Raw genomic sequence first — 27554 nt, 5'->3', positions numbered from 1 at the left:
TCACGGCAGCAAGGGAGTTCGAAAACGGGAAAAGGCTACTGTAATTACTGTAAAAAATGCGAGACAACCTGCCGGCTATGTTCATCTCCAACTCGCTCTCACGGGACAGCATCGACTCGCAGCGACCCGTGAAATCATAGATCGACACAAAACTCGGACACATACTGCTCTGGACCGCTAGAACGAGATCAACCAAGAATGTCGCTGCTGAGACCATTCTCGGCTCTCGACCTCTTCTCGTTCAACGGAATCAACCTCGACGTTTGGACCGAGACGTACGGGGTCAACTACTACTTGAGCTACATGTCGACTTGGCCCGACCTCTTCTCGTACGCGCATTCTAGCTCGCACGTGCTCGAGATCCGCAGTGCTGAACCTTTGAACCGTCTATCTTCGCGATGTGCAACAGTGTAGTCGAATCTGCTGGAGCATCTAAGCGAATCGAAACGGGTACTTGCGAATCAGGAGGGTTCGGAGGTGGGGAAGGAGGTGAATTGATGGGATACGGTAGGTATCTTTCTCCAGATTCAGTCCGGCTTCGACAGGATCTAAACCTGTATCGGACCCTGCTACAGTGATGGGCAAGACAGAAGGTCGGGGAAAAGATTGGCAGTGCGTCTGCGCTCCAGAAACTCTTTCAACCTAAAATCGACGTCTGATGAACTTTTTCCCTTCCCGTTCTCGTCTTTAGCGGTCATGTTTCGGCAATCACGGTGTCGCCTTCCCATCGAAGGCTGGGACTAGCCAGTATGATGATGGATCTTCTGGAATCAGTCAGCGATCAAGACAAAGGCTGGTTGTCAGTCTTTTTCGCATCTTCCCGATCAATCTCCTACGTCGAAACTGATCACTCTGTTCGGAATCCGTTTTCTCTCAGTGTCGACCTGTTTGTGCGAGAGTCTAATGATCTTGCGATCGGATTGTATCAATCGCTGGGGTACATGATCTACCGGAGAGTGATAGGGTACTACGGAGGAGGTCCGAGAGAACCAGACGAGGATGCCTTTGGTCAGTCCACTTGACTCTCAAGCTGTCGATTGCATGCGCACTGACTTGGATGCAATGCTCGGACAGATATGAGAAAAGTCTTGTCGATAGACAAGAAGAAAGATTCGATCCGGTTACCAAAGGGGATCAAGAGCGGACGCGATTGGGCAGTCGGACCAGAAGAAATCGTTTTCTAGTCGGAAATAGCCAGGACACATTCACGATACCGCAAATCGCGTTGATATCATCGTGCCATGTGACCTAGCGAGTTGCGCTTGGCTGCGTTCTGTTACTAATGCGCTTATGCTCCCCATGCTTTCCGTACAAAGACCGCGAACTAGTAGTGTCATGGCAAAAAAGTGAGAAGCGGGGGGATCCCGCTTCTCGAGTCCCTCTGATAGAAGAACCCCTCGAGCTGCAAGGCTCGGTCGCGCAAAGGGCAAGTTCTCTCGCTTGAACCAACTATCCCGTTCTATCCGGTTTGTGGCAGTTCTTTGGTTGTCTTGTTCTTGGGTGGCATGTGGATCTTGTGGCATCGCCGTGAGCGCTTGGCTTACAGAATTTAGCCGTCCCTCGACTGGCCCGACTCTGAGCTTCAGCTCAAGCCATTTGGGTTTCGTCGAGTTGCATCGAGTCAAGTGATCAACTTGGCAAGATGAGCCGTCGACCGGATCTGACCGAATCAAAGTTGCATACACAAATTGTGGCTGCTTATTGTAGACGGCATTCAGGAACCGGCCCTCGGGGCCCCGAGACGACTCAGATTCACAAGACGTGGTCTCTGTTCGTTGTGTGCGCGACCTAGCAGCGATTCCATCAGGAATCAGACTGGAAGCAAGTTGTGGCAGTTTGGTTGGAAGGTCCGTAAAGAGAACAAGCCCTGCATTTGCCCGTAAGGAAAAATTGTTCAGCGCGATTCTCGATTCGTTGCACACCATTTCGTACTGAGCAGTGCACTTGTGGTAGGCGAGCAAGAGCTGGAGGGCTGTGCTGAGCCAGAGTGTACCGCGGAGAGAGATTGCAGCTGCGGGGAATGGGCGCCCGCTGTGACCTCCTTTCTTCGCTCGTCTCATCTCCATTCTCGCCCTTCAGTTTCTGCGTAGCGCGGGAGGTTACAGAGTTCTTGGAACTCGCACAACTTATGGCGAAGGGTGCCATTAGCAGTTTCACCGTTTGTTGCTTCAACTTTGACATGCATGGCTTGAATGTAGGCTAACCCTCGCAACTTAGAGAGGGGAATCTCTCGCCTTGTCGTCAACCGCGTCTGCGCAGCTGGAAGTTGTAGTCAAACGGGCATTACAGTCTCTAACCCTCGTTTTATCTAGAAGCCGAATCCAAATTCGCGTTTGAGGTACTCCCGCATGACATCCACCTTCATCTCAACATACTCGACATCCCTCCCTTCAAGGCTCCCTTTCCCTTCATGTCCTCCAGTCGTGTACACTTTTGCTCTTCGTTGTGTATCGCCAGGTTTGTCGGCGTACATCATGGACCTTCTCGCCCCTCCCGAGTTTGGGATCAGTTTCGTCACCAACCAGAACGCGGTGAATGACGCCAACTCGTGCGAAGCTGAAAAGTGGTGGTACAACCGGAAATCCAACAATGGGATCGAGAGGAGGTGGAAATGAAACAAGGGGGACCAGTACCCCTTCGTCGTCGTCGTCGATTCCGATTCCGATTCCGAATCGGAGATGGGGAGTGATATGGGGACTCCCGGAGGGTTGATTCGGCGCGAGAACGTCCAACCTTTGATTTCGTCGATCGGGCGGGTCTGCGTCTTGGGACAGAGGGGCAAAACCTCTTCGACGAGTTGAAACGCTTCGTAATCGTTCAGTCCTTTGACGACTTGTTTGTCTGCGAGTTTGATTCTGTGGGATTAAGGGCGCAATGTACCTGCATTAGGTGGAGAGAACCTCTTGATCGAATCCCGGATGAATTTACTCACGGTACAGGACATGCCCACGGTCCCCAGGCTCCATCGACTGTCTCGTTCAAGCAACACGCATCAGCACTGAGCTCTACATGATCCAATGGAGGGTGTAATCTGACCTAGGTATCTCGCATCACTGTCGCTCCAATCAACCAGCATGATCTCGTGCGTCATTGTTCCCCATTTGTATCCATCCGGATGAGTTTTCGGATCGTTCCCCAAAGACTTGAACGTTCTCGCAACGAGTTCTGAAACTCGGAATCCAAACGATCTCAACAGGGCCGCAAACGTCGCATTGATAGCTATTCACACAGAAGAATAATGCGGGTTTCAGAACCGAGGGGAAAAGAGAAGCTAGTAGAGATAGAGATAGAGACTGACCAAAACAAAAGGCGCCTTTGCGTTGACGAACGATGCGATCGAACGCACCGACTCCTTCCGGCATTCCAGTGAACGCTCGACTCAATCGAATCACGTTGTCGACCTCGTTCAGAGTCTCGTTCCATTCTCGTTCAGGAACATGCAAAGGGGTCGTATCTTTGGCAATCTCTTCGAGTTGACTCAACAAGAGTTGCGAGAGCAATTCGAGACTTGGACGAGATGAGGAGAGGGAACGAGCGAGGTTCAATCGATCGAGGTACTCGAGCTGTTGAGATTCAGTGAGGACTGATCGATGGTATGGGTCGAGCGGGATTCCGTCCATCTTGCTTGTAGATTGCGATTCGGATTGTAGAGAGAAAAAGCGGAAGGTGATCCGGAGGTGGGGGGAACGTCGTCTAAGAGGGAGGTTCCGTCGTGTGGCAGGCAGGATACGAATCCAAGGCGAATCGGGGAGCCAGTCGGGCGGGATCAAGGTCAGGGAACGGAGTCAAGAGGTAACAGATTAATAAAGCGGGAACGCATGACTGTATCGGCACGGGGCGGCAATGCGGGCAAATTGCGGAAAGTGCGGCAATTGGCGGGTAAGCTGAACAGAGGCGCTTCCGCATTAGATGCACACAGAGTCATTCACGGGTAAATAATAGTATGTCAACACCCAAACAGACTCTGACGTGCGCGAGATCAAATGAAAGAGAAAAAAATGTAAGAAACGAAAACCCGAATCCTCGATACCGAGGGTCCGGATCTGATGGAAACAAGATCACCACGAGACAGAGATCAGAGTAATGATTCGGACCCGATCAACCCTCGAGCCGATCCGATTCCACCTCTCGACAACCTCAACCCTTTGCCCATTCCCATCTTGACTCGGTTCCCTCTCCCTTCACCTTCTTCCATGACGGTCTCGGTACGACTGGTACGGTCCCAGTACCCTTGTACGACATCTTCATAGTCGATCATCAACTTGCGCAGTTTCGGTTTCGGCGGGTTCGTCACCGAGGACGACAAGAGTGGCAGAGTTGGATCCTCAACGACTGTCGTCTCTGGGTTCGTAGATGGAGAAGGAGAACCAAGTTCAACGGGTAACAGTTGAGGAGGTGGCGCCGAGAACAACGAGACGATTGGTTCCAATTTCCGTTTCCTCTTGTTACCCGACATGGATCTCTTGCCGCGATTGCTCGCTTCGATCGATCCGGATTCGAGTACCGAGGGAGAAGGTGCAGGTCTCAAGACGGAAGGGAAATCTTTTGCACGAGGATCCAACCTCGACGCTTCTTGGTCTGCTTGTTGTTCTTCTCGTTGGCGCTGTTGAAGCTCGAGCACTTTGGAGCGAGTTCGAGTCGAGTTGCGTTCGGTGCCAGCTCGAGCGATGACTCGCACGATCTCGTACGCGAGGAATCCGAGAATATCGAGCACTTCGTCCGAGAGGACAATGCTGTGATCGATCATCAAGAAATCTCTCAATTTTTTGCCTAGAAGGAGAAGAGAGCAGTGAAATTTGTCAGTTGACGAGGATACGAATGCATGACCGAAGAGGGGGTTGGGAGAAGAAGTTGTGTTTACTTTTTCGGTAGACAAAACTTGCCTGTCTCGCGTTCGAATATTGTTCGTACTCTTCCCTCGACATGGTTTCGGTCAAATCGTTTGCTTCCTGCATAGAAGCGGTCGTTGAGCGGATCTGGACTCAAACCGAGCGGTTCCCGGTAGCAGGAATCTCCGACACTCACTCGAAGGATCTCTCGATTCAGGTGAAACGCTCGACGTTCTTGGGTGGTCGAATAGGTCGAGGGAGTCTCAGGGACGGGGGTTGCGGCATCGTCTGACGGTTTCGGGGTTGCAGATGCCGAGGAACGACCCGAAGTTGCGAGGTTGTACGTCGAAACGAATTCGTTCCACGGATGATCGAGATGCCACGGCAAGTTTTGCTTTGGGAGGACGGTGTTTGAAGAAGACGAAGAAGAAGAAGAGGCCAAAGGTTCATCTTGTTGAGCGATCCCTTCGACCATGTCGTCTTCATCGGCAGTCCCAGCAGCTGCCGCGCCACAGCCAGCAGCGATCGTGATCCCTGCCGACGAGCACGTCGATTCAGGTTTCGTACGTTTGCGTACGTCCTTCCATCCGAGGTACGATTCGAGGCGTTGCAGTTTCGCAACGTCGTTGCGCACGAGGAACAACATGTCTTCGACCTGGATACCCTGCGCAACGGGTCTCACCCTACTCGATTGCAGTCTCGCTTGCATGACCTGAATTGCGATACAAACGTTCAGGTTTCCAACGCATTGACCAGACATAGATAGAGAGAATACGGACGAGATGGACTAGTTCATGCCGAACAACGTCCTGAATGAATTGGACGACCGCACTTGCAGGATTGTCGATCATGGTGAACACGTACAGCATCTGACTGATTTCGGCATGGTAGCTCGTCGAGTTGGAGACGGTCGCTGCGGCCAATGTTGTCGATCCGGATTTCCCTCCGCTGGAAGCGACCGGGGCCAAGAGCGGCGCTGTCACTCCCGACGACATGTTGACGCGTCCTGATCCGAGATGCACACGAGGTAGAGAGAGAAAGAGAGCGAGCGAGATGATTGATGCAATTGATGACATGTCCGATCACGTTTCACCTTGTTCACTTGCTCGACGCAACTGGTGATCTTCGAGGATGGCACCGAAACGACCTGCAGACGCCTACTCGTCGTCCTCCTTCCCAACGTAGGCAAACATCTCGTTCTTTCCTATGCTCCGACTTTACTGACTCTCTCGCTCGCTCGCTCGTCGACAGAGATCGTGCCACTGTCTCGGCCGGAGGGAAACGTACTCGCTACGCACCTCCGAACGCGGACCAAGTGTTGCAAGAACCCCAAGCGGACGACCTCGAATTGGATCTCGAAGGCACCGGCGCACCTCAGAACAGCAAGAAGAAGATCGTCACGGATGGGTACGATTCTGATTCGAGTGGAGGCGAAGACGAGGATGGGTACGGAGGAGGCAAGCGTCGCAAAGACCCAACTTCGAACAAGAATGGAACCGGGCCAGATGACGACGACGACGACATGTTTGGACCTGATCAAGTCGAGCGCGACGTTGGCAACCTCGAACACGCCGCACAAGACCGAAAACAGGCTGGCAAGGAGTGGTTGGAAATGGGAGACATTGAAGGGCAAGAGTTCTCAAAACGCGATATGCAAGACGACCCAGAAGCCGAAGACGACGACGACGACGAAGACGAGGAGGAAGACTACGAGCCGGTCGACGATCATGCAAACGACGACGACGCACCCAGGAGCAGGAGGAGCAAGAAAGGCATGGGGTTCCAGCTCAGGTAAATCCATCCGTCAGTTCTCGCCAATACCCACCAGACATGTTCCTGACGATTGTCGTTACTCGTGTAGCTCGTTCAACATGAAGGAGGAACTCGCCGAAGGTCGGTTCTCAGCCGATGGATCCTACGTAGCCAATTCGGTCGACCCGCTCGCGAATCACGACTCGTGGTTGACGGGTCTCTCCAAGGCTCAGATCAAGCAAGCGAAAGAATCAAAAGAGCGCATGGACCAGAAGAACCGTGAACGCGAACGCGACGAGGCGATGCGTGGCGAGGAACAGTTGACTCAACTTCGAGACGACTGCTTGATTGGTTTGTCGGGAGAAACGAGACCCGGGGAAACCGTCGCGAAAGCATTGAACCGATTGGGCAACCGCAAGAAAAGAGTCGAACAAGTCGTCTCTCACCTCGCGTCCGCCGAACCTGCTACCGCAGACGACAATGCCGAGAAACAGTTTTTGACCGCTTCCATCGAGGCGTACACAAACAAGATCAACCGCTTGACCCATTTCGCTTCGACGTTGTTGTCGAGTCACGGCGAGCTCGAGATCTACGACCAGACGCACGAAGACATTGTCAAGACGCTCAAACTTGAAGGTGCCGTGCGGAGGGATTGGTCCCCTGCCACCACCTCGCAGGCGGATCAATCGCGGGAACAGCAGGAAGATGCAGCTTGGACCAAACACCTCGATCACAACAAGGCTTCTGGATCGACCGGAACGTCCTCGTCGACAAGAGAAGGAAGGTCGAGAGTCGTCATCTCGAGACCGACCACCACGGCGGACGGATCGGGTGCCGCAACGGTCGCCAAATACTGGTACAAATGGAACCCGGCCCCTCCCGGTCAACAGGATCCCGAAGAAAAGTTCGGACCGTTCGAGAAACCTCAATTCGAGGAGTGGATTCGACAAGGGTACTTTGGGGATGAAAACGCGAGTCGGATCTTGGTGCGGAGAGATGGAAACCCCGAGGGAGAATTCCAGAGTTGGCCTCTCGTGCGATGACCGCTCTCAATCTGAACGCCCGTCTCCCTGTATGCTCTGCGTCCGTTCCAGCTGTCGATTTCGTTCTCGTCTCTCTCCCTGTGTTGTATCACTAGACTTCGATTGACATCAAAGTGATGAAAATGTGTTGAAAGCTTGAATAATATTCGGGATATGTTGAAAAGGAAACTCAGATGGTGACACTGTGCCTCCCAGTTCCTCTGACCGAACCCTTCGTTCATCGAACTGCAACATCCCACTTCTGAGTTCCCGGTGGACGGGGGAGATGGTATCCGACAGGCCTGCAAAAGGCCGAGATCAGGATTGACGAAGGCGTGCTCAGCCTTAAGCTTGATCATGAAGCTGAATTTTGACGGCCTCGTGCCCTCCTTGGGGCAGTTGAGTGAGAATTACTGTTCCTGTGAAGGCTAGTTTTTTCCGCGTCTCTTGGCGTGAGCGTGTCCATTTTTCTGACGATCCCTTCTATCGCGAGTGGCAACAGGCCGAGACGGTTTTCACAAACCAGGGCACTATGACACCTTGTAACGATAGACACGACAACTCGAGAAAGCATCTTCGGGAGATGCTTCGGTTCCAAGAAGCGAGCCAATGTTACTTGGTGAGCGAATGTAATCTTTCTCTGCCGCTTGGTGATCTATCGACTGTCAGATTCGCTCGACTGTCTGTCATCTCATAGGCTCTAGGCTTGAGCACGCCAGAAGCCAGTGTCGCTGAGAGAAAAAGAAAAACATAAAATCGATAGTTGAGACAAAACGAAGCAGTGCTCTGAGCCGCGACGAGCCTGGAAATTGATCGAGAGACAGAGAGGTTTCGGAAGACGAAGGGAGAGAGAACTACTTCCAGTTCCCGTTAAAGCCAACGTGAGGCGTACGTAAGCTGACGAAATTAATCGACATAGATTGCTTGCTTGCGACGCGTAAGGTGATGCACGGCGAGCGAGTGTTGATGTTCCGGCTTCCACCCCAAGCGAGGCTGACAGACAAAATGATCACTTCTGAGATTGCTCGTGCGACGATCGGAGAGGGAACCCACCTGAGGGAACGGGAACTTGGAAGACTCTCTAAGCAGCGCTCCAGTGAGGAACGCATATATGTACTTGTCCGGTTCGTACTGAGGTGCCAGGTTCTCCCGCTTCTATCAGCAGGCGAAAGCCGACTTAGCAGCTCGTAAAGCAGCAATTTTTTTGGGCGATATTGCTCTTACCGCTTTTTCGAAGTCACGCTCGAATTGCTTCCATACGTTCCGAGCCACCATTCCGTGCTCGACAATGTTGTATTCGAGCTTGATAACGTCCTTGAGAAAGCCCTGGAGCACCTCCTCGTGAGACACCTGTCGGTCGTGGTGGACCTCGGACATAGGCTGCTGGCCCGCCCTGAGCGCTTTTTCCTCCAAAGTCAGAGCTTCGCGCAGGTGTAGGTAAAAAAGCTCCCAGTCTGTCGCAACGACAGCTTGGAGAGACTGATCGCGCGTCCGCGCATGGGGATGGACCGCGACAAGCGCCGTTTTGCTCAAGTCAAGGCTTTTCAGAACCTGTATATCATCACGATACATTTCGGCGCCAGGTCAACGAAAGTATGAGATCTATTTAGGATAGGCTGCTGGGCTCACTGTATTGAAAGTGAATGGCTTCAAAGTCGATGGTGTCAGGATGGGTATACTGAAGGAGAGATTGCCGAGACTTACTTCAATTTCGAAGTTTTTCAAAAGCGGAGATAAGTGCGGAACGTCGAAAACGTGTGCCACGTGCCGATTGTCAGGACCGAATTTGTGCTTTGGGCGGGAATTGATGACGATCGATTCAGCAACTATTCTATATGGCTCTTAAATGAATAACTCATATTCACCGTTGTGCTCAGCGCGCGTATCACGGCCTCCGATAGCTTTTTTGGAGTCAAAGTCCTACAGTGCTTGGAACAGTACATAGCGATGCTCTTGACGTCATTCAAGAGATTGTACTGTTGCGCTATGTCGAGGTTGTGCCACTTCGCTCTGAGTTGCTCGATCAGGAAGCCTTGAAATTGATCCCAGCCTGTCTCGACAACGAGCTGACGCATGTCTGCCATGTTGGCGTTGTGATCGACAAAGTAGCTCGAAATGCTGTGTAGTTGCTCGAGGACCTAGGCAGGAAGTTTTGTGAGTCATTCTATCGCGGTTCAGGACCTGCAGGGCGCCGCTACAGTACTGCGACGGCGGACTCACAGAGATATACGAGCATTTTCGTATCTCTAGCTCCTCATCCGGTTTCTCGTACTGTATGATCCAAAGGAACATCTCCATTAACATCGGCTGTCCGATGATGAATTAGTTTGTGAATACCGTATGCGGATACTGGATCACGGTGAGCTTACGACTTCTTCCACCGACCTGTAGTGCCTGTTTACGAGCGCCTTGAGAGCAGCTTCAAGCTCGAGGAACTCCTTGGCCGGGAAAACGTAATCGTCTGTAAGCGCAAGAGGGCGCTTTGGGTCGAACAAACCCTCGGGCTGGGTCAATCGGAACAGGTACTTTTGCAGAACTTCGATAGCTTCGCTGTGCCAATCCTCCCACGATTCAGCCGACGGCCCATCGGGCCACTTGTCGTGAAGGGCGGTGAGGAGGTTCAGAATGCGCGATGGGCGAGCTTTGAGGAAGGACATGTGGTTTGTCAGCGAGTGCTCGGAATGGGAAGAGCACAACCCAGAGACTGAGCGGAAAAAGGACACGCACCAGCTGATTAATCAGGATTGCGCACGAAGCCCGAAACTCCGCGGTTTCTCGGACAGCAGGAAGTTCCTCCGATCTTTCTGCATTGATGTCGACATCTCACTTCAGGGAGTCGCATCTGTGTGTTCTTCGTCCGATGCAGCTGTCGATTTCTTTCTCGTCTCTCTCTCTCTGTTGGATCCCTAGATTTGGATGACATCAGAGCCATGAATAAGTTTTGAATGCATGAATAAGATTGGGGATTTGTCCGAAAGGAAACTCAGGTGGCGACACTGTGCCTCCTTGTAGCAGTTCCTCTGACCGTCCCGCTCGTCCCATCTCGAATGGATGACGTCGACTCCCTCTTCCCTTGTCGACGACTCAAGTACACCCTCTCGTTCCACTCGTCATCATCCTCCTCACTCTGCTGTTCTTCCTCGACATCCGATCCATCATGTTCGTCCAAGTTCCGCACGGTTCGGATCGATGACAGGCGTCTAGATTGGGATGAGACGTTCGGGACGATCAAAGGTTTGATTTTGCCCGCGAGCGAAGGTTGTCTCGGGACGAGCGGGATCGGAGGTCGATTCGTCGATGTCACTCCAGTATTTGCAGCGGGAAGCGATGTAGTGTTCGCACTCGCAGTCGTGAGCGAGGGAATATCCGAATCTCCTTCCTGGCTACTCCTCCTTGTCGACGGTAACGCGGTAGAATGAGATGGTCTAAGCCCCTCCGCAGTCGTCGTGGAGGCTGATGATGATGTTGATGACAGTTTGGTGGATTTGCGGGGTTTAGAATTAGGATGAGTCGAAGATGAAGAAGAGGAAGAAGCGTTCGAGGATTGAGTCGAGCTCGTCACGGGGACGTAGTCTGCCGGTCGTCTCATCTTGCTACAAAATATGATAGAAAGGCAGGTTAAGGTGTGGTCCGCTTTGTCGTGTGACAATCGCGAATCTACTCACGTGTTGAGTTTTGGCAGGGCATAGTTGACCGACTTGCGAGCTCTTCTGGACCCTGTTCCAACTTCGTCGGGTTCTGTCGAGCGCAGCCAGTAATTCAGTAACATAATTGAGAGACAAAGTGAGGATGCCGTCATGCTTGCAAGTGACGCACGGGTTTGATCGTTTCGTGGCTCATCGTGATCATCCCTCTTCGACTGTATCCGTTCTGCCTCCTGCTCATCCTCTGCTTGTGCCGGTGATGTTGGCGACAAAGATTTGACTCGATCCTTCTCCTTCTTGATCGACTCTTTCCTAGCCTGCAACAACGACATTGCGTCGGATGATGACGCTCCAGATGTCGCTTCAACCTCGGCAGGCAACGGCCCTTTCCCTCTTCGCTTCTCAACCGGAGGAGGCGAGCAGTTCTCGTCATTGTCGTCTGGCAAAAGTCGAGTATCACCCGTGACGAGAGAAGGCAAAATACTCTTGCGCCTCGAACTTCTCGCAACCGGTTTCTCCGCTTCTTCGCTTGACCCCGTCGTCGTCCCTCGGTCTCGTTCACTTGAGTTCTGTAGAGAATCTTCGACCTGTTGAAGCACCAAAACCGGGAAGGATGGGTTACCAGAGCTGCCCGTCGGTCTCTTTTTCCGGCTCGAAACCATCACCGGTTCCTCACTGGGCTTGTTGTCGTCGAATTGTACAAGTTCGTCTTCGGGTTCGTCTTGAACGCGGTGGCGAGTAGCGGGAGGAGGAAGTCTCGCCGCGATGGGAACCGCAACAGGTTTCGGTTTCGAGCGGGGTTGAAGACTCTTTGCGATCGAAGGTAGTGTAGTTGATGCAACAGTGGTAGGGATTGGGAGTGGAAGAGGTAGAGGCGAACTCGGGACGAGGTGGATTGGCTCTTCGGGTTCGAAATGTTCGTCGATCAAGCTCAGTTCGGGTACTTCGGAAACGATCAATCGGTTCGAGACGGTCAATCCGGGTCTTTCGGCGAGAGAGACTTTGATCGATTGTGTTTGAGGGATCTCTCGCGTACGCCGCGGTGCTGCCAGAACAGGTGAAGCGGGCGAGGTCGAGCTCGAGGTGGGGATGAGGGATCCGAGCGCGGTGACGGCTTGCACGAGCGCTTGTCTCACGATTTCGACCTGCTCAGGATCGATCGAGCATGATTGAAGTTGCTGCTGCTGCTGCTGTTGCTGGTACTGGTGCGATTGTTCGAGGCGGTACAATTTGTCGCGCATAGACAAGAGTTCGGCTTCCTTGTGCAAGAGAGTGCCTTTGAGTGACAGGTTTTGCGCTTGAATCAGCGAGCGGTGGTGCAGCAGGTCGGCATTGGTTCTGTCAGAATTCCACAAGCGAGAGCAGTGAGTGTTGAGTGAAGATTCTACAGGATCCGAGTGAGCGGGAAGTGCTGACTTGTGCAGTTCCGTGTTCTTGGCGATAATCTCTTTGTTCTGTTGCTGATGTTTCTTGCGGACTGCGAGTCGAAGCACGAGAGTCAACGAGGCGTGCGGGAGAGATTACGGGTTTAGATCACGCGTCGACGAACATGCTTCGTACGAGTCGAGCATGACGCCAAACTGCTGGTGGTTCGACTGCTGGGGCATCCCAGACAGCCTTCGAGTGGTCGTCATCCTGCGCTGGCCGCTAGTCGGAAGTTGGTGACGAGCGGGACGAGCGAAAACAACAAATCAAATGGATTGATCGCCAAACATCAACAGATCAAGCCGACATCCGGAATCTACAGCATTGCTCACTCTCCTCGTCGAGTCCTTGCCTGAGTGATGGTGTAAGTGACCAACTATCCCGTCTTGACACGACGTCGCTGATCCGCAGTCAATATACAGGCCTGCCCGTACGCCATATACGATCGAGGACAAGGACAACCTCGCCCGAATCCTCCTCGACGTGGCGCCAGCCAGCCGGCAGACGCCGAGCACCCACAAATATGTCGAGAGAAAGTTGGGCAGACATACGTATCAGAGCTGGATGAGCCATTACAAGTCAAACCGCGAAGACATCGAACGCCGGGTCGCCCGCCTCGAGCGCCAGCGTCGCCAGCATGAATCTGGCGACGCCACCGTGACATCAGATGACGATGACTCAAGTACGAGCACCAGTGGAAGCAGCGATGTGGAGCCGGACCCCGTGGCGTCCACCGCAAAGAAGGGCAAGAGGGTCCCGTTCGACGACGACGTGGACTGGCCCGCCCTGATCCAGGCCCTCGCCAAGCAGCGAACAAAGAAGTGGACGTCGCGCAGGCTGTACGAATATCTCGGAACCAAAGTACATGGTCATTCTCTCCTTGCGCCGTCCTCGTCCGTAAAGCTCGCAGCCAGAGTCCCTTTGAACGCTGACGAATGCTTGATGCCTGCAGTACCCAAATCACACGGTTCAGTCGTGGCAGACCTATCACAGCAAGAACCGAGAGGAAGCTGATGCTGCGTTGAAGGCATACCTCGCTAGTCCCGCTACAAGTCCGGGCCCTGCGGAGGTCGAGGCGGAGAATGCTCGCAAGAACCGCAGGCAGACCCCGCCTGCGCCCCCAGCGTCTCGGCCTACTGCATCGACGAGCATGACTTCAAATACGAAACCGGACAAAGGGAAAGGCCGTGCCGATCCAAGCATGCCTCTTGTTGAACGATCCACGGCCCCGACAGTCTCGAAATTACCGAGGAAAACTCCCACAAATTCAAACAGCGCTCAGACGTCTCGCAAACCTGAACCGACAAGAGTCGAACAGACATCACCCGAACTTTCAGCACGGGTCCAAGCACGAACAACTTCCCCACGTGCTTCGCTTTCTACTCGGTCCACTGTTCACCCTGTTGCATCAACATCTCGACAAACTCTGTCTACAGCCGAACAGGCAAACCAAGCACAAAACAGACCCGCCAATCGCGATCCATCTCCGTTGCAGCCTCACACCATCCCTGTCTTGTCCAATCTAGTTCCACCGCAACCTCACACTATCCCAGACGCTACAGTAGCCAATCCAGCTCAACAGCAACCACCTACGATCCCGCGAGCTACAATTCCCGGCGATGGCGTCCCTCAGCAGTCTACTCGTGACTCGGATTCGGGCGCGGCGAAGCGATTACTGCAAGATGCTCGTGCGATCCTTGCGAAAGCGTCGCAGGTTCCTTTGCCTACAGCTGTCGACGACGACGAAGACTTGCGCGAGGAACCTGCTGTGGAACCAGGAAACACTGGAGATTTGGGTGGGACCGATGCAGGTGATCTCGTTGATGCTGACGTAGGCGGAGCAGACGGAGGAGAGGATGCGAATGAACCTGTAACCGAATTCGAAGCGGAAGAGGCAGACGAGGAGGAAGAGGAGGAAGCATCAGATGCACCTGATCTCGAACGATCTCGCCAGGACAAGCAGGACGAAGAAGAAGACGATCTTTTCCTAGTTAGTGAATTGACTCGGAACGACTGGTTGGACTTGTCGAAACGAAGCAGTTGGACCAATCTATCGATTCTCGTAAGAGCTGATCCCTCAAACTCCCTCCTTTCTATTCGTTTTCGGCTGACGACCAAAAGAACGATAGTATCCATACAGAAGTCCGGTCGAATGGGAAGCCCGGTACAAGGCAAACTTGTCGAAGTATATGGCGAAAGTTTCGACGCTCACGCAACAGATCGAACACGATCAAGAAGTACCTCATTCAGACACGGCGGGCGAGCAAGGAGCAGAGATGAGCAAGATTTTGGAGGAATTGACAAGGTGCGAATTGTTGGGACTGGAACGCAATCTGGTTGCATGGAACAACCTTCACACCCTCGTATGTTTTTCGTCCCTTTCTTGGTGGAAACGAGAAGCGTTGCGAGCGGTAAGAACTAACTCTTACTCTGGATGCGTACAGTGCTCGTGGTCAAGTCCGGAGGAATGGAAAGCGAAATATGCGCGATGGAAACGCTCGATATGGTTGCAAAAGATCGCCGACAAAGTCGCCAAGCACGAAGAGTACCTCGCGATCCGGTCCGATAGGGCGAAACAGAAGGCTGCAGCCGCATCCAAACCAAAGAGGAACAAAACGCGCGCGAAGGAGGTAAAAGAGAAGCAAGTAAAAGGGCAAACGGTCGATACGAGTGTTCAACGACGCAGATCATCCTCGCCTCCCGGCGCAGAGGTATCCACCTCGGAGAAAAAGGCGTGAGTTGTCCTCGCAGTCATTATCGACGATAGAGATGGGTTTTGACGAAGTGGGCTGCGTGATGATCGACAGGCGATCTCGAGATGCGGACAAGCGCGACGAGCAGCCGCGAACGAATGGCAAACTTGACATCGACCAGGGACAGCCCCTACTTGCGCCCGAAGCACTAATATCATCGTCAATCGCATCTGTTCGAGAACAATCTGCAGCTATGAACAAGCTTGTCTTCCCTCCTCGAAGCGATCTCAGTGTGGCTCCCCAACAGGCCACAACGGACACGCCCGCTCCCAATCGTTCTCAGCAAGATGTCGCTCCCATAGCAAACGAATTTTCCCGTCAAGGCGACCAGGAGGAGATTGAAGACAACGAGCTCGAGGCTTCACAGCTAGTCGAACAGCAGGTCAAGGCACAGGAACCCCCTGGACAAGTCAAGATGAACGTCGAACAGGTCGAAGTCGAGATCGAACGAGTCGAGATGCAGGTCGACGAGGTCGCCTCGATTTCGAGAACTACCACGAACACAACGACTTCTTCCGATCGAGCTGTGCTCGAACAGCTTGAGTCGAGCGTTCACACGGTATCAGAAGCACTCAAACAGGCCGTAGCCTCTGAGAAAGAACCGCTCAACCCCGCTCAGACACTCTCGCATTCCAAATCTCGACCTTATTTCCCTCAGAACCTCGACGAGGACCTCGATGTCGACAACAGTGAAGATGACAACAAGAAAGCTCGACATTTGGCGGGGCTTCTCGCGCTGATTGAAGCCGATGACGTCGAGGAAGAGGAGGACGAGCTGGACAGTTTCGACTCTGACAACCCGTTTGAGAACTTTGATCCGGATGAACCCATCTTTGCGCCACTGACGGAGGATCAGATCAAAGTCATGATTGCGCACCGACGCGCCCTTCAGCACTTCGTCGAGATCGGGGCTCAAGAGACAGTCGCACCCGAGCATGCAAGCGCCAAAGTCGACAATGATGAGTTAAAGGCAGAGGACGAAGCCCTTGAAAACGGCATATCGCGAAAGGCAGAACAGATACTTGGACAAGCGACGCATTTAGCCACCAAACCGCCAACAACTGCAACTGCGGATGCTCCTGGTTCTGCCCAAGCACTGCCGAAGATTGACGAGGCGCATTTGCGAAAGGAGGAAGCTGGGCAAAAGAGCTTTCCCGGAGTCAACAACCAGAACCGCAAGAAGCGGTCGAGATCGGAGGACGTGCACGAGCGACCGGAGGAGGCAGTGCAGGACGAAGAGCAAGAAATCCGATCTCCACCACTCAAGAAAGCTCGGATCGACACAGCTCAATCTGACTCTCGTACTCCATCGATGGATCCGGAAGACGTCAGGAGATGGAGGAACGAGGTCGTCGCGACTGAGACCGAAGAGGAATTGCGCACAGACAATATTCAGCGGCTACCTTCCCAGCCGATTGCAGCACCTAACTCGGTCCCTTCTCCACGCAAAGTAGCTCAATCTCCTGTGCAGAGCGCTGCTGCAAAGGCGCCTATCTCGACGAATCCGGCTCAGCGCGAGAAGGTCCGATCGCACTCGATCGCGACTTCCAACAAGTCCACGTCGCCGTCAAATGCGCTGATAAGATCGCTCAATGTGATGGCGCTCGAACTGAATGTTCCGTACGAGCTCCTCGATGGGCTGTACTACTGCATATCTGCTCCGGACAAGCTCGACTCGTTCAAGAGGATCGCCAAAGCCTACAGTACCCTCACTCCTGCGGCGAGTTCCAACCCGGAACGATACAAGCTGAAGAGGAAACGACTCGAAGATATTTTCCAGAAATCTGTGTGGAATTTTGAGGAAGACAAGATTGTTCTCGAAGGTACGCAACAGCAAAAGGACGAAATCGAACACAAGAAAGGCAAAAACAGTGTTGGTTTCCGATTGGCTTTTCTCAACCGGAAGCGGATACACTCGATCTCGGAACTACCGGTTGACAAGTACGAATGGTGAAGAAGTATATAGTGTAGTAATGTTGTTGTAGTAGTTCCCGTTTTGCTCATGCCTTCAAATCCTCACTATGGTCTCGAGAGAATAAAATCTCTGCACACAAGGCTCTTAATGATTTTGTCAGACTACTGTACGTTGTTCCGGCAATGGCGGTACTTCGCGCAATCTTCTATGAGAGGGTCTCGGCGTCACCGCAGGTCGAACCCAGATAATCCTTTTGACCAAGCTGTGTTCCTCGATCGGCCACGCATATTTCTGGCACGATCCGCCCGTACGATGCTGCGGGATCCGACTCGTTGAAAGGACTTCCCAGTCAAGATCCCGATGGTCCTCGGGCTCTGGTCGTATGGACGAGCTTGGACCACGAAGGGTTGGTACCGAGAACCGAGGAGAGAGGCGTCGAAATGGTGGAACGGAAGCAAACGGACTGGGTATACCGCACGACGAACCGTGAGTGTCGGAAATGGGTACAGCAGAGCGCGATCGCGCTCGGACGAAATGCTTCGAAGACTTCAAAGATTGGTCGATAGGTGATTTGGATAAGGTTGGACAAGTGAGAGTCTCTGAGCTCGGCTTCGTAGAGCATATTGGTGACTTGGAGCACGAGGGTGAATTAGAGCGAGAAAGTGGCGGGGCTGGTACACATGACAAGGTTACAGTAGGATCCTGCATTGGCTTTGCGACACAAGCTGGTGCAGGATTACGATCATCGTCAGTCTCTGCGGTCGAGGAATATGTCTTTCGAGACTCACGTTCGAGCTGGTCGAGCCTGACGAGCAGTACGCCTCTCTCTTCCTCCGGGATTACCACTACCGGAAGGACCGATTCTTCTGCATCGACAGAGCATCGTGTAGCCTCGCTTGTCTGGATTTCAGTGTGCATGTTTCCACTCGAACCAGTATCCACCGTCGAGCGCGGTGCAAAGATAAGCGGGCGTGGCGTCTGATCGAGCTGAATACGTTTTGGCATAGGCTTAGAGATCTTGGGGCGTATTTTTGCTCGACTTGCTGCAGACGAGACCACCTGAGTCGCGGGACCCGTAGAAGTGGGGCAATCGGCTGAGGACGAGGAACGAGCGGAGGCGATATTTACGTTCGATCCTCCAAACAGGCGAGGGCGTCTGGTCATCGTGTTGCCATGCGAGAGGGCAAGGAGAAGACAAGCTACTATTAATGACGGGACTCTAAACAAGCCCTAAAACAGGGTGAATGATGAAGGAGATCGGTTGAAAGCGAAATGCGCGCGCGCGCGTCTCGCTCGCCCCGAAACCTCCACTCGCCAATCCGCAATGCTCGCAGATCTGGACTTGGCCTTGAAGCAGCCTTTGACGCTCATCGAGAAGCTCTACGTCGAAGGCGGCTCAACGCTGGATGGCTTCGAATTACGCGTAGAAGAGACATTCCGCTCGCTCGTGCAGGATGCTCGAGATCAGGTGAAGACCATCTACCATTACAAGGCATTTCGCAAGCGGCGCGTACTGATGACGCGTCTTGGCTTACATTCAGCTCCCTGCGATCACGGCGCTGACGGATCCGGCTCGACTCCCTCGACCAGGCTCGTTGGTCCGGTTCAGAGCGATGGTGCAAGACACTGGCTACGGCAGCGAGTTGTACAGAGCTCTCGGCACACGCAACCAGTTGCTCATGTATGGGATCGAAGAGGCGGAGGAGGGATCGAACGCAGTCAGTCCCATCCCAGATATTTTCCTTCGACCCTTGCAAAGCTGACGAATATCGACTTTGAACCAGTCTGCTCACGAAGATTATTCGAAGCTGCGAGAGAGGCAGCTGTTTTACATTGTCAGTCCTCCCGGCGAGACGGATTGGGTCAAACAGGTTCGCTCTCCCATTCGGCTCGTCCTCCTTTGTGCGCCGGCTCACACTGATTGCAATCCACCAGTCTCTCGATAACGCATCGAATCAAGGTAAGAAATATACCACCTCTGTGATCCGCAAGAAATGCTGATCCGGATTTTGAGCAGACCTCGAAGCTGGACTATCCCGCCTGTCGCTGTCGTCTTCCACCCCGCCAAACACCTCTAGAATGGAAGCACAGAAGGACAAAGCTCCGCTACCGCACGAACCGCATTTCGGCTTGATTGCAAAGGTACAGCCTCGACGCAATGCTTGGCCGACAGTGCGCGTTTGCTGACGGTGCTACGCAAACACAGTTCTATACCGATTTTGCCGACAAGTTGAGATCGACCGATGTTTACGAGTTTGTCGGTATAATTGGCGAAACGCCGTAAGTACTTCCCACGCTACAGCGTAAGACGAAACGAGGACTCAGAGTAGAATATTATGCGGAACCAAATCAGGCTATCAAACGCTTTCGAGGTGTTCGAGAACGGCCAAGACTCGACACCAGCCCAAGTTGTGCCCGCTCTTCATGTGCTGTATACCTTGTCGCCTACTGTGCCGGTTCAACCGACGATGGTGCCGGAATCGACAGAGTTCGAAAGAACGCGGCAGGAACTCCTGTCGTACATTGCACATGAAGGAACACAGGGCGATCTCGAAGCTGCCGAATGGGTGCTCCTTGCGTTGATTGCGAGAATGTGAGTTCCATTCACAATCCATCTAGACCGCTCCGAATTGATTTTCCACTATTTCTCCGGATTGTCCCTGAAAGTCATACTCGACATGCCACCGGACTCGCACTCGGATCCCTCTCGGTCAACCTGTCGTTCCCGATTGGAGCAGCGTCTGCCTCAACCGGTCCGGATCCGCTCACTCGCGTTTTGTCGACACTCGTACCTGCCCTTGCTTCGATCTCACCAACCATCACATCCCTCAACGACCCTTCGACTCGATTCTCCCCGAGAAGCAGAGACGAGACTCTCGATGCTGGACAACTGCAATTGCCCCGGGGGACAAACGTCGTGCTCGATCTCCAACAATTGGGAGAAGGCAAATTGAACGATACCGGTCAGTCACATTTCGATGATGCTCTTTCTGCCAATTCATCCAGGATTCGAGACGGATCGGGGCACTGATGCGTAGCTCGATTTCTGGACAGGGGTGAGAAACTTGAGATCGCTCTCGACGACGATTGCCCAGCAGAAACTCGCGTACGAGTTCCCGTTCTCGAGTTTCGAACTCGAAACAGATCTCGGGTTCGTCGTGGTCAGTGAGGGCAAAGCGATCGTACCTGCAAGTCATCCAATTCTCTGCGATCCGTGTTGCTTTCTTCATGCTGATGAAACTGCCTCTCCTGTGCTCTGTGCAATTACGAACAGACGGATTGCGTGATCTATGTCGAGCCAAGTCCAACGAGTGTCTCGGCGTCACTACCAACAGAATCGAGGTTGAACGAGTTCCGAGCTCTGTTGTACTCGCTCAAACATTCGGATTTCAAGATCCCCGAACACATGTCTTCAGTGCGTCCTCCTTTCTGCAAATCCTTCAAGAGTATGTCTCGGCGCACGGTAAAGGGTCGTGACTGATCTTTTCGGCTTTCGAAACCAGGTCATTCAAGCTGATTTTGTAGAGAGACGACAAAACTCTCATGCCGGACCTGGAACCGCCATGACCCAAGAAGACTTGTTGTTCCGTATGACCGTGTCCCGGTAAGAGAAAAAAACCAAACCACTTCCCTAATGTCAGGATCACCTTGGCTCACCGACATTATCGTCCAATTTTTTTCTTGTACACCAGATTGGTTGCATTGAGTTGGGGCAAGAAAGAATTGGACGAGATCAGTTGGAGTCAAACAGCGGTACTCGACGAACGTAGGAAAGAGCGGATCCCAGAGATTGTGATTCAAAGGGAGGAAGAACTCAAGCGGAACCGATCGAATGCCTAAAGGAGCGAGTTGGATGTTGTATAGAACTAGCAGTGTAGCACAGAATACAACTGCAGTGATTTGGTACAGCTTCTTGAGCTCGAGATGGACGTGGATCATAAGATTAAAGGCCGCGGGAGTAAAGGGTCAGACTATTTGTTTTTACCGAAAGGCACGATCTGTCTGGATCTACGAAGCGCAATTATTGTTGAGGAAGTACGTGAAGAGAGAGGAGGAAGGAAAATGGGTCGATCGCGAGAGAGAGATTTCTGAGGAGGGGGGGAAGGAGGCAAGAGGGCAGAATTTTCGGCGCTTTCCCTCACTTGATCTCTCACCAGCTTCATCATGTTAGTCCCGATCCACCCAATCCAGCCCTTCAAGCTGCTATCCTGCAGAGTCACGCACCCATTCGGACCCGGCCGGTTCAATCTCGAGTGAAGGAGGGACAGCGGAAAGGAAAGAGCGGAGGGAAGGAACTGCCCAGCCTCGCATGGCCACCCTCGCGCGCGCATGGAGGAGCAGTACCCGTACAAGCACAACACTCGCTAGCTGTGGTCGTAGCGAGCGCGCGCGTAGGCAGAGGCGAATAGGGGAAGATTCGACCGAGTGGCCACACCTCACCTCGACCTATCGCTCCCAGTCTCGCTCAACCACTGCGTGCCGGCCACGCCTACAACTGCACCCCAACTACGATCTGGACGCGGAAGTGCTGACTCTGGCTTGATCGCTCGCTCTGTAGGGGAAAGGTTCACGGATCGCTCGCGCGTGCCGGTAAGGTCAAGTCGCAGACCCCCAAGGTCGAGCCCCAAGAGAAGAAGAAGAAGGTCACTGGTCGCGCCAAGAAACGCCTGATCTACAACTCGCGTTTCGTTAACGTGCGTTCTCCTTCCTGATTGACGGCCATTCTCTCGACTCGCAATGCTGACCCCGTATCTGCTTGCTCCACTTCAGGTTACCTCGGCTGTTCGTCTCTTCGCAATGCTACTGTTCCCTCGATATGACCCTGTGCTGACTATTGGATGTGCATCTACAGCCTGGAGCCAAGGTTCAGCGCAACAAGCAGCCTGCCGGAAAGTCGGGTTAAACGCCCCCTCTCGCCCGCCAGGATCGACTTTGGTCGTCGTTGCATTCGCCCCTCTCTCTCGCCCACATTCTCTCCTTTTTTTCTCCCCACCTCTTTCCTCCTCGGCGCAAACATCCCCGCTGCCACTGGTGCTTCTTTGTTTACCGTCAAACACCATGATCTGCAATATCGATCGATCTACCAGAACCACATTCACACGAGAACAGATTTGACAAGTTGCGAGGTCATTCTTGTTCCTCCTTCTTCCTAGTACCCTTTCTCCTCCTCGACCCCTTCTTGCCTCTCTTTCAACGGAGAGGGTTTCCCGCAAATTGCTATTCGGTCCCCTTTCTTCCCCCTTTCCTCATCTGACAACCCCTCAAGTCTCGTCTTTCTTCGCCCCGACTCGCTCTCTCTCTCTTCTGCAACCGCTCCTGTCTCGCCTATCCAAACTATTTTCGTCAAATGGGTTTCGAGAGGAGGACGATGCAAGCCCAGAGGTAAAATTGCGAGATTTCGGGACGGACTCGGGAGATGGACCAAGAGTTGGACAAGGAGGGATTAAAAAATGGCATGTCGTGGACCCCCTCTTTCGGGAGAAGGAAGCGAGGTTTTGAAGGCGGAACAGAAATGAGAGGGAAAAGGCAATACAAGGCGGGAAGAGATTCGCTTCAACTTTCACCTGTCTCGTTGGTTCTCTTTGCTTGATCTGGGGTACTCATGTTTGTTTACGGTTTTCAAAGTTGTCTTTGGTAAAGGGGTTTTCAAACGCTCTGGAAGAAGATTAGGTGGGATAAAACAAAAGAGTAGGAATTTACGAGAGTTGCTCAGGCGTTCTTTCGTCATGTCCTGCGATCACATCGTCCTTTGCTTCGGTTAAACGTTCCCTCTTGACCTCTTTTGCGACTTGCCTGCGGTGAGCTATTCCGCCCCGCGTCTAGTGATCAGGTGAGGCCGACAGTATCAGACGATCGAATAGACTACCAACCTTGTGATGTCCCGAAATTGCAACTAGCTATGCCATGCTCAAAATCGCGATCGTTTCCGAGAGGAAGAAGAGTCAGGACGAGTCCTTGCTCGTGATCATCAAGCAGATCGATCGCGGGCAGATTGATTCTGTCACTTATTCGCAACACGCAATCCTACTCTCGCGCTCACGATAGCTCAAAACTGGTGGGTTCATGAAAGCGTTGATTGCAACTTTCGACTTCATTCGTGAGAAGCTCGGGTTCATTACACTCCGTCGTACTCGAGCACGGTCTCTGTCAACCCAATTCGACGTTTCCAGTCAGTCATAGGACCAGTCGGAGGGAACGAAACAGAATTGAAATTTCGGTAACGTACCGTGTTTCTTCGCTTCTTGCATCTTGCGTGCGCCCTTGATGAAATCGTCCTGAATGCAGTAATCTCGCTCATCCCTTCGGATTCCACGTGCACCAAGGTCAGTGACTTCGAATCTTGGCGCGTCGCAAGGTATAAAGAGGGTTTTCGCGAACTGACCTGATCGCAAACATTCCCGCCTCGGTACAAACGTTGCGCAAATCGGCACCGTTGAACCCTTCAGACAGTTTGACCACCGCCTCGTAATCTGCAAGAGTTCGTAATCAAGAAGAAATAACCGGAATGAGTAATTATCTTGTCTATGGAGGGTGAATTGAACGAGAGAGACTTGCCGATTTCACCAGATTTCGCGATCGGTCCCGCATGAATTTTGAGGATCTCCATCCGCGCAACCTCGTTCGGTAGCGGAATCTCGATCTTGCGATCGATTCGACCTGGACGCAAGAGTGCAGGGTCGAGCGTGTCGGGCTACGCGGCAAACGCAGATTCAGTCCAAGATAACCTGCTAGATGGAAATCGGAGTAAACTTACTCGGTTGGTGGCAAAGATGACTTTGGTCTTGCCGAGATAATCGAATCCATCGAGTTGGTTCAAGAGTTCCATGAGCGTACGTTGGATCTCTCGATCGGCCGACGTTCCTTCGCTGAACCTCCTGCCGCCGATCGCATCAATCTCGTCCATAAAGATGATACAAGGTTCGTGCTCGCGCGCGTAGCCAAACATCTCTCGAATCAACCGTGCCGACTCTCCGATGTACTTGTCGACAATCGCGGACGAGACGACCTTGAGGAAGTTGGTCGAGAGGGTCGCGGCGACCGCTCGAGCCAACAATGTCTTTCCTGTACCGGGAGGGCCGTACAGGAGAACACCTACGAGACGATACGATGTGAAGAATGGTCAGGACGATGCTCCGAACGAGAGACTCGGTTCGAGCGAGAGGTACCTTTAGGAGGTTTGATGCCCACTCGCATGAAGAGTTCGGGGTTCATCAGCGGCAGTTCAATCACCTGGGGACAAAAGAGATAGATTGAGCTTTGCAATGGGGACATTCTGGCATTGCACAGAGCGGGAAGATGAGCCTACCTCTCGCAACTCGCGGATCTGGTCGCCAAGTCCTCCAACCCCTGCAAAGCTTGCTCCTTTCGGATCTTCCATCGTCATGTTGTACACGAGCGGGTCGACCTCTCTCGGGAGGATGCTGTCAGGACGAGCGTGCGAATCGCAGGTCAGAAGACGACGAGTGGATGCAACGCTTCGAAGGAGCCACTGACCGCATGATGGTGAGGGTGGTCATGTCGAGCGACACGCGTACTCCATTCTTGAGCTTCTCCTTGGGCACCGCGTTCCTGCATCCGACGACGTAGCGCGGGCCAGACGAGGCCTTGACAATGACTGTTTGCAGATGCGCGTCAGCCATTGCTTCGAGAAGGGTACAGCGATGCATTGACCACTTACATCGCTCATCGTCGAGTTGCTTGAGAACTTCTCCGACGATCTGGCCGACCGACTGGAGTGCCTTGATATCATCTTCAGACTTGTCGAAATCCTTCTCGAGCCCACGTAGAGAGAGTCGAACTGAGTGCAAGCAACAGAGTCAGATCTTGCTCTGGAATAGCTGGTTGCCCCGTGAGGCAGTACGCACCTGGAAGAGAGGAGGAGGAGATCAGTCGTCATCCTCGCGTCGCGTTCATCGGACCAATGAACAAGACTCACTCTCTTTCAGCCTGCCTTCGAGCTCCTCATGCTCCTTCAGTCTCTACGTGCCAGACGCGCACCGAGGTGAGCGAGTGAGTCAGTGCCGAGTACTCGAGCGAGATGAGAACATGAGACCGGGTTTACCTTGCGGTATGTCTGCAGCGCCGTCGTCTTGGCTGCATCGTACTGAGGTGCTGCTGGTGGAACCGCAGTCGACGAGCTCGCTTCTGCCATGGTAGTCGTGTGTTGTGCTTTGAGGCGCGCGAGAGAGAGGGGCGACGTAATCGCTCTGCGGGCTAATCAGCCAATTTCACAAACCTAACCTGACATTATAAAAACCTCGAATTGTCCTTTTCGGTCGTCTTCAAGCGAATTTGACGGATCTCGAGCAAGGAGTATACAGTGCGACGCTTGAAAGCGCAAGCGAAGTCGATAGGCGTAGACAAGTCTCGGAACCACCACTTAGTCAGCCCAATACAAGCTTGACCTGGGAGTGGCGGTGACTAGGTATAAGCCCGAGGGCCTCGCATGACACGTTAGTCGGCGTCTCGAGCGTTCAGCGCGATCCAGAAAGAACTTGCCGAGAGCGGATCCATTAACCAGCCAGAACATGAACGGCTCGTGCGCGTTTTTGGTAGCGCGTCATCGCGAATGCTCAGGCAGTCGTATTCGTCTATTTCTCACACGGTAGTCACGCAAACTGGCGTTCGACAGTTATTACTGTCACCGTGTCCCAGAACGTAGCCTGGCGTCGGTGGAACATGGCTCGAATGTGGTCATGTCCTTGATCTGCACACTTACTGAGCTTTGCTGCTTCGAGAGGCGACAGAAACTTGACTCTACCGTGTGACGGCGCTCGACGAGATCGTAGCTCGACCCGACGATGCAGATCGGGTCAAAGCGCTGAGTCCACTGGGTCATTGCTGTAATCTGGACCCGTCTAACTTTCCAGCCGCTCCTTGTCCTTCGAGACCTGGTGGCGCCACTGGCCTGGCTCATCGCTGGCTCACATGCAATCTTCGCTAGTCGAATTTGCTGTTGGCGAGACTTGAGATTTGCGTCTCGAGAGTGGGGCGACGTAACGTAAAGCATTAATGGACGAGTCGGCTAGGCCAAGCATTCCTGGGATCGAGGAATGCATACGTTTTGGAAAGCAAAGCTCTAATTCGCAATTGAAAAAGACTTGGCTGCTCCAGGTATGAACAATGGTTCGCTGATAACGGGACTATCCAAGAGAAGGGCACCCTTGGCCTCGACAAAATGATTTGGCCATTCAGCTTGGCATCGATTAACCACCCGTCTTCCATTGCTGCTCGGTAGTTGTGCCCGCAATCCACGTCAGCTCCCGGGCAAGCATCGAGAGAAGAGCAAACGCAAAAGCATGAAGCCGTGCGAGGAGAAGAAAGGTGTCCGAGCACGGAAACATGTGCTGGACCGGACCTCTCACAAACACATGGTGTGCGTGGGGTGGTGAGTGATTGCACCAGCGAGATCTTACCACTTACGTGAGAGAGGGGCTTCGGAGAGCGCCGAGTTTCGAGCTTGAGCCCGTTCTCTACTCATTGAGCGCACGCTGATCCAGAAGTAAACTACAGCCAATAGCTTGACGAGGTACAGGGCTGGAAAGGGCCGAGTTGAATCGGCAGGGCAGAGAGGGAGCAAGCATAAAGCGAAAAAGCGAGCACGTTGAAAATGCAGCGTACGCTCTTTCGGCTTCAACAGTTCGCTCCCTGTCCCTCCTACCGATTCAACTCAGTACTATCCAGCACAGTACCTCATCAAACTATAAGCTTTAGTCTACTGCTACGCGTGAGCGTGTGCCTCATGTGTAGGAGAATGGGATCGAGCTCATCTCAAGAGTCAGGATAGACCCATCAGTTGGAGACCATGGGCACGGTGCCATGTTGCTGCACACTGCGCATGGGCGTGAGAAAAGGAAGACAGAGTAAACGGAGAACGTGAGTGATGGCGACTGACAAGGAGCTCAAAAGAGTCAGAGCGGCGACGACGACGACGAGAGGGATTGGGGGATGTGAGAGCGAGCAGCAGGGGGACAGACAGCCAAGAGACAGAGGGAGAAGACTGACGGACGTCGGTAATTTGCCACCCTAATCCGATGGTCGAAAGATTCGGGCGGCTGGGGTACAGTAGAGTGAAGAGAAGGAAAGCAATAGCAGAATCGTTCTCTCCCTGCTCTCTGTCTCTTTCCAGAATATCTGCGGTAGTCTGACGGAGGAACAGGTTCGAGCGAGAGGATCGTGCCGTTCGACGGCAGAGGGGATTCCGTCCGTCCGCT

At 53.1% G+C, this 27554-nt stretch overlaps 10 protein-coding genes across 10 annotated transcripts; 5 read left to right on the top strand and 5 right to left on the bottom strand.

Annotated features, from left to right (window-relative positions):
- Window positions 1–198: 198 nt before the first annotated feature.
- On the top strand, window positions 199–1184 carry JCM15063_000792 (GNAT family N-acetyltransferase; the record flags this gene model as incomplete). The annotated part of the gene is made up of 6 exons (XM_076680686.1): window positions 199–329; window positions 410–507; window positions 576–612; window positions 692–799; window positions 878–1008; window positions 1075–1184. 6 exons carry the CDS (start codon window positions 199–201, stop codon window positions 1182–1184), a joined length of 615 nt encoding a protein of 204 aa, XP_076532178.1.
- Window positions 1185–2308: 1124 nt separating this feature from the next.
- Window positions 2309–3620, bottom strand: JCM15063_000791 (uncharacterized protein; the record flags this gene model as incomplete). Its single annotated transcript, XM_076680685.1, has 4 exons — window positions 2309–2855; window positions 2933–2969; window positions 3037–3219; window positions 3299–3620. 4 exons carry the CDS (start codon window positions 3618–3620, stop codon window positions 2309–2311), a joined length of 1089 nt encoding a protein of 362 aa, XP_076532177.1.
- A 455-nt stretch (window positions 3621–4075) lies between these two features.
- Window positions 4076–5824, bottom strand: SPT3 (transcriptional regulator SPT3; the record flags this gene model as incomplete). Its single annotated transcript, XM_076680684.1, has 4 exons — window positions 4076–4770; window positions 4862–4949; window positions 5026–5541; window positions 5609–5824. 4 exons carry the CDS (start codon window positions 5822–5824, stop codon window positions 4076–4078), a joined length of 1515 nt encoding a protein of 504 aa, XP_076532176.1.
- Window positions 5825–5960: 136 nt separating this feature from the next.
- Window positions 5961–7624, top strand: JCM15063_000789 (uncharacterized protein; the record flags this gene model as incomplete). Its single annotated transcript, XM_076680683.1, has 3 exons — window positions 5961–6010; window positions 6081–6620; window positions 6691–7624. The coding sequence occupies 3 exons, from the start codon at window positions 5961–5963 to the stop codon at window positions 7622–7624; spliced, it is 1524 nt and encodes a 507-aa protein (XP_076532175.1).
- An 885-nt stretch (window positions 7625–8509) lies between these two features.
- Window positions 8510–10260, bottom strand: JCM15063_000788 (uncharacterized protein; the record flags this gene model as incomplete). Its single annotated transcript, XM_076680682.1, has 5 exons — window positions 8510–8596; window positions 8657–8758; window positions 8828–8996; window positions 9545–9741; window positions 9973–10260. 5 exons carry the CDS (start codon window positions 10258–10260, stop codon window positions 8510–8512), a joined length of 843 nt encoding a protein of 280 aa, XP_076532174.1.
- Window positions 10261–10586: 326 nt separating this feature from the next.
- On the bottom strand, window positions 10587–12881 carry JCM15063_000787 (shugoshin family protein; the record flags this gene model as incomplete). The annotated part of the gene is made up of 4 exons (XM_076680681.1): window positions 10587–11196; window positions 11269–12585; window positions 12664–12724; window positions 12797–12881. The coding sequence occupies 4 exons, from the start codon at window positions 12879–12881 to the stop codon at window positions 10587–10589; spliced, it is 2073 nt and encodes a 690-aa protein (XP_076532173.1).
- A 150-nt stretch (window positions 12882–13031) lies between these two features.
- On the top strand, window positions 13032–17379 carry JCM15063_000786 (uncharacterized protein; the record flags this gene model as incomplete). Its single annotated transcript, XM_076680680.1, has 6 exons — window positions 13032–13036; window positions 13095–13533; window positions 13625–14734; window positions 14802–15035; window positions 15117–15406; window positions 15480–17379. The coding sequence occupies 6 exons, from the start codon at window positions 13032–13034 to the stop codon at window positions 17377–17379; spliced, it is 3978 nt and encodes a 1325-aa protein (XP_076532172.1).
- Window positions 17380–18664: 1285 nt separating this feature from the next.
- JCM15063_000785 (uncharacterized protein) lies at window positions 18665–21180 on the top strand (the record flags this gene model as incomplete). The annotated part of the gene is made up of 12 exons (XM_076680679.1): window positions 18665–18808; window positions 18882–19058; window positions 19125–19211; window positions 19276–19300; window positions 19358–19482; window positions 19547–19620; window positions 19694–19933; window positions 20008–20303; window positions 20395–20528; window positions 20615–20755; window positions 20844–20944; window positions 21033–21180. The coding sequence occupies 12 exons, from the start codon at window positions 18665–18667 to the stop codon at window positions 21178–21180; spliced, it is 1692 nt and encodes a 563-aa protein (XP_076532171.1).
- A 489-nt stretch (window positions 21181–21669) lies between these two features.
- JCM15063_000784 (eS30 family ribosomal protein) lies at window positions 21670–22243 on the top strand (the record flags this gene model as incomplete). The annotated part of the gene is made up of 4 exons (XM_076680678.1): window positions 21670–21686; window positions 21899–22034; window positions 22111–22122; window positions 22193–22243. The coding sequence occupies 4 exons, from the start codon at window positions 21670–21672 to the stop codon at window positions 22241–22243; spliced, it is 216 nt and encodes a 71-aa protein (XP_076532170.1).
- Window positions 22244–23455: 1212 nt separating this feature from the next.
- Window positions 23456–25492, bottom strand: RPT4 (proteasome regulatory particle base subunit RPT4; the record flags this gene model as incomplete). The annotated part of the gene is made up of 11 exons (XM_076680677.1): window positions 23456–23484; window positions 23567–23640; window positions 23723–23810; window positions 23896–24031; window positions 24095–24432; window positions 24507–24570; window positions 24647–24761; window positions 24835–24955; window positions 25019–25138; window positions 25277–25319; window positions 25403–25492. 11 exons carry the CDS (start codon window positions 25490–25492, stop codon window positions 23456–23458), a joined length of 1218 nt encoding a protein of 405 aa, XP_076532169.1.
- Between the last annotated feature and the right edge of the window lie 2062 nt (window positions 25493–27554).

The sequence above is a fragment of the Sporobolomyces koalae genome (genome assembly GCF_050403365.1).
Source record: "Sporobolomyces koalae JCM15063 DNA, S_koalae_JCM15063T_v1_ctg43, whole genome shotgun sequence".
NCBI lineage: Eukaryota > Fungi > Basidiomycota > Microbotryomycetes > Sporidiobolales > Sporidiobolaceae > Sporobolomyces > Sporobolomyces koalae.
Note: the sequence above shows the minus strand (reverse complement) of the source record. Positions and strands in the feature narration are given on the sequence as shown.